Source organism: Halyomorpha halys, unplaced genomic scaffold (genome assembly GCF_000696795.3).
Source record: "Halyomorpha halys isolate HHAL.00 unplaced genomic scaffold, Hhal_1.1 Scaffold850.1, whole genome shotgun sequence".
NCBI classification, from domain to species: domain Eukaryota; kingdom Metazoa; phylum Arthropoda; class Insecta; order Hemiptera; family Pentatomidae; genus Halyomorpha; species Halyomorpha halys.
Window position 1 is genome coordinate 79897 of NW_027116409.1, and position 1953 is coordinate 81849.

General features: G+C 38.7%; 1 protein-coding gene across 1 annotated transcript; it reads right to left on the reverse strand.

The window, feature by feature from the left end:
- Positions 1-1795, reverse strand: LOC136797230 (uncharacterized). The gene is made up of 4 exons (XM_067053199.1): positions 1674-1795; positions 424-1594; positions 169-332; positions 1-89 (listed from the first exon to the last, which is right to left on the reverse strand). Exons 2-4 carry the CDS (start codon positions 555-557, stop codon positions 1-3), a joined length of 387 nt encoding a protein of 128 aa, XP_066909300.1. The 5' UTR covers positions 558-1594; positions 1674-1795.
- Positions 1796-1953: the final 158 nt, after the last annotated feature.

Consider the following 1953-nt stretch of genomic DNA (forward strand, 5'->3'; position numbering starts at 1 on the left):
CTACAAGCGTAAATTAGACTTCTTTCTTACAGGATCTCGGTCCTCCGTCAACCTCTTCCGTTTCCTCACTTCGTTCTTCCTTAGCTTGCCTGAAACAAGATATCATTAAGAAGACTGATAGTTGGAATAATGCCTTAATCCTTGATAGTATGTGGTTTTGTTACTTACTTAGTGTCCTTCGCGCCTCATAATCGCGATTTTCCTTTTCTACCCTCTTGTAGGCGGCTCTTGCTCGAGCCAATCTTCTACGTAGGATCGGATCGGAATCGATGAGAAGACTCCATTTCGAGTTGACATCCATCATCGTCAGCAAATCACTTACATCCAGATATCTGAAAATAAAAATGAAAGGGTTGATAAATTAATTGAAATAGTGATAGAGTAAATATGAAGGTCAAAGTTCACAATCACAACAACCAGTACCTTAATATCGAGGACGCAAGCTCAGGTGGCAAATTTCCAAGAAGATCCCTTCTCTTATCTTTTCTCATCCTTTCCTCTTCCAGAAGACATTCGCTAGCGGCAAACAGTGACGTAAAGTAGAACAATGGCTGCATCGTGTCCAATTGCGAATGAGTGCATATCCTGAGCCACAGAGCTATATGTTCTTTCTCTCGGTATCCAGTATCATTGCTAGCGGACCAATGAGGTGAAGCTCTTTTCTGATTGGACGCTGAGATTGTGGGCGGGTCCTATCCAATGTAATCTGTTCGACGCTTTCTAGGTACTGACGACTCTGTATCCATTTATATACTTTCTCAACTATATTATTTTTAAACGGATGTTAGTGATTCTGAAATACTAAGAGCAAGGATTTTATCCCGATATTTTTTTTTTTTCAATTGTAACTTGCTGAAGTACCCAACTTGCGAAAACTGGTATCTCAGATTCACGTGTGAACAAACATCCAGGCCTCATTTTCTCTTTTATTAGAGCACCTCTAAGAAACATGAATCGAAGTAGACTTCTGTAAAAGAATACATAATAGTTACGGAAAAGAAAGAAATGTTATTAGAAAAGAATAGCTGGATCCTCCCCAAAAAGCTCATTTTGTCACAACACTGGGGATGTTGTTAGACAGTTAGGACACTTAATCGATCTTCAATATGGTTCTTATTTTTCCACTCACAACATCTCCTTTTCAATATGAGCTATTGGAATATCAATGTATTGATAACAGTTGGGGGATTCCTTCTTCATAATTTCTCTATAGTTTATGATCCCTACATATCTGCTACATACAACTCCCTACTCTTTATTCTGTTATGCACCTGATGATTCGATATCAGGAGAAGCTTCAATGTAACGCGAATTTTATATTCACCGTATTCGTCAAACGGCAAGTCGGATAGAATAACATTGCTCAAAATCCCAAATGAAAACTTTTTCAGAGGGATATTTCTTACTAATTAAATAATCAGATCTTAGCGACCGTTGTCTTACAATATTGTATATAACTTTCTTCCAATCATCATATCTTGATGAGAGTCCGGGATACGCAGAGTCTACAAGCGTAAATTAGACTTCTTTCTTACAGGATCTCGGTCCTCCGTCAACCTCTTCCGTTTCCTCACTTCGTTCTTCCTTAGCTTGCCTGAAACAAGATATCATTAAGAAGACTGATAGTTGGAATAATGCCTTAATCCTTGATAGTATGTGGTTTTGTTACTTACTTAGTGTCCTTCGCGCCTCATAATCGCGATTTTCCTTTTCTACCCTCTTGTAGGCGGCTCTTGCTCGAGCCGATCTTCTACGTAGGATCGGATCGGAATCGATGAGAAGACTCCATTTCGAGTTGACATCCATCATCGTCAGCAAATCACTTACATCCAGATATCTGGAAATAAAAATTTAAGGATTGATAAATTAATTGAAATAGTGATAGAGTAAATATGAAGGTCAAAGTTCACAATCACAACAACCAGTACCTTAATATCGAGGACGCAAGCTCAG

Bases quoted from the DNA above. Each gene is read 5' to 3' on its own strand.
- LOC136797230 (XM_067053199.1), bottom strand. From the start codon at position 557: ATGCAGCCATTGTTCTACTTTACGTCACTGTTTGCCGCTAGCGAATGT. The intron at 333-423 runs GTACTGGTTGTT...TTTTATTTTCAG, and splicing joins CTTGCGTCCTCGATATTAAG to ATATCTGGATGTAAGTGATT. The intron at 90-168 runs GTAAGTAACAAA...ATCTTGTTTCAG, and splicing joins TGAGGCGCGAAGGACACTAA to GCAAGCTAAGGAAGAACGAA.